Source organism: Octodon degus, unplaced genomic scaffold (assembly GCF_000260255.1).
Source record: "Octodon degus isolate 3935 unplaced genomic scaffold, OctDeg1.0 scaffold00089, whole genome shotgun sequence".
Lineage (NCBI taxonomy): Eukaryota > Metazoa > Chordata > Mammalia > Rodentia > Octodontidae > Octodon > Octodon degus.
Window position 1 is genome coordinate 1,874,467 of NW_004524665.1, and position 1,289 is coordinate 1,875,755.

At 42.9% G+C, this 1,289-nt stretch overlaps 1 protein-coding gene across 1 annotated transcript in view; it reads left to right on the top strand.

Moving 5' to 3' along the window:
* Nucleotides 1–1,289, top strand: part of Sp100 (SP100 nuclear antigen) — a 94,508-nt gene that overhangs the window by 47,721 nt on the left and 45,498 nt on the right. The window contains exon 4 of the mRNA XM_023722059.1: nt 911–1,060. Within this exon, the coding sequence (XP_023577827.1) occupies nt 911–1,060 (150 nt within the window). The remainder of the gene's footprint in view (nt 1–910; nt 1,061–1,289) is intronic.

The following is a 1,289-nucleotide window of genomic DNA, read 5'->3' on the forward strand; positions in this document are numbered from 1 at the left end:
TTGTTTATATTACCAGATATATGCGTGCAAAATTGGAGAAGAAAAGTTATAAGAAATTAAGGAAAAAATGTAAGCATTAACTGCTCCTTTCCATAGACCAGCAGAAATCAGCAGAACAGTTGTACTATGATGTCTTTAATCCTTTCATGCCTCATAGTGCATAAGAATGGATCACAATAAAAACTTTTCTGATTCTTCTTCCTTGAATTTTTCCAGGCAACATATATAAATTTCATGCAAAAATTCATAAAATTGCGATCTTCAGCATAAATGGAGTTGAGGATGGTGATACAAAACATGTTCCCGGGTGCATGTACCATATTAAGCTTCTACTGTTTCTTTTTAAATCACTTCTTCCATAACTTACTTTGTTTAGAAAACTAGCAATATGTGACAAGAATGCCACTGCACTAAAGAGCATATTTATGCATTCGTGGATCACTGAGGTTGGGGAGAACAAAGTGGGGTGGAATTGACAATGTCCAGGGGAGGTTCACCACCAGGCCAGCCGTGCAGTCCTCCGCCTCCCTGCTCTGCTCCGCCTCCACCTGCCATCTTCCTGGCCAACTTTCAGGGCTTATTGGCTTCCTACAGAGTTCCTAACATGTAAGGCAGGAAAATTTTGGAGAACTGGAGTAGGGGTGAAGCTGGTGCAGCCCTATTACTGCTTGGGGAGCATTTCCGGCAGCTGCTGCATCCCTGCCATCACCCTGCGACACTCCCCACCCAGGCCCCTCCTTCAGTCTTCTCCCAGCTTCCTGTTTACTGTGTTCTTTCAGGAGAACCTCTCAGCTCTTCTATGAATGGAATCATATGCTTTCTGTTTTAAATACTTAGAATGATTTGTATTTTCAGGCCATGGCTGATACAAGGGTCAAATAAAGCATCTATAAATCAAAATGTGTTTTAGGTCCAACCTTACCTGAAAATAGACTCACAGACCACCCCCGTGAAAGAGAACAGGTAAATGGATTGAGAACACAAAAAACCAGGGAGAAAAATGGTACACCAGGAAGCCACCAAACCAATTGCCAGACTGCCGACAAGTCTGCACTATTAGGTAAGTGTTTGTTGGCCAGAGTGTGGAAAGGGCAGGAGGTCTTGGTGGTTGGTAGAGGAGAGGATTGATGTAAGGAGAGAACCATCATCCCAGAACTCAGGAGGCTGAGGCAGGAGGCTCACACAGAGAAAACAGAAATAGAGTCTGATACACTGATGAAAGATATCAGGAGGAAGATGGTTAGAAAGAAAAAACTAGCAGGCTTAGTAGTACATGCCTGTGATTGTAT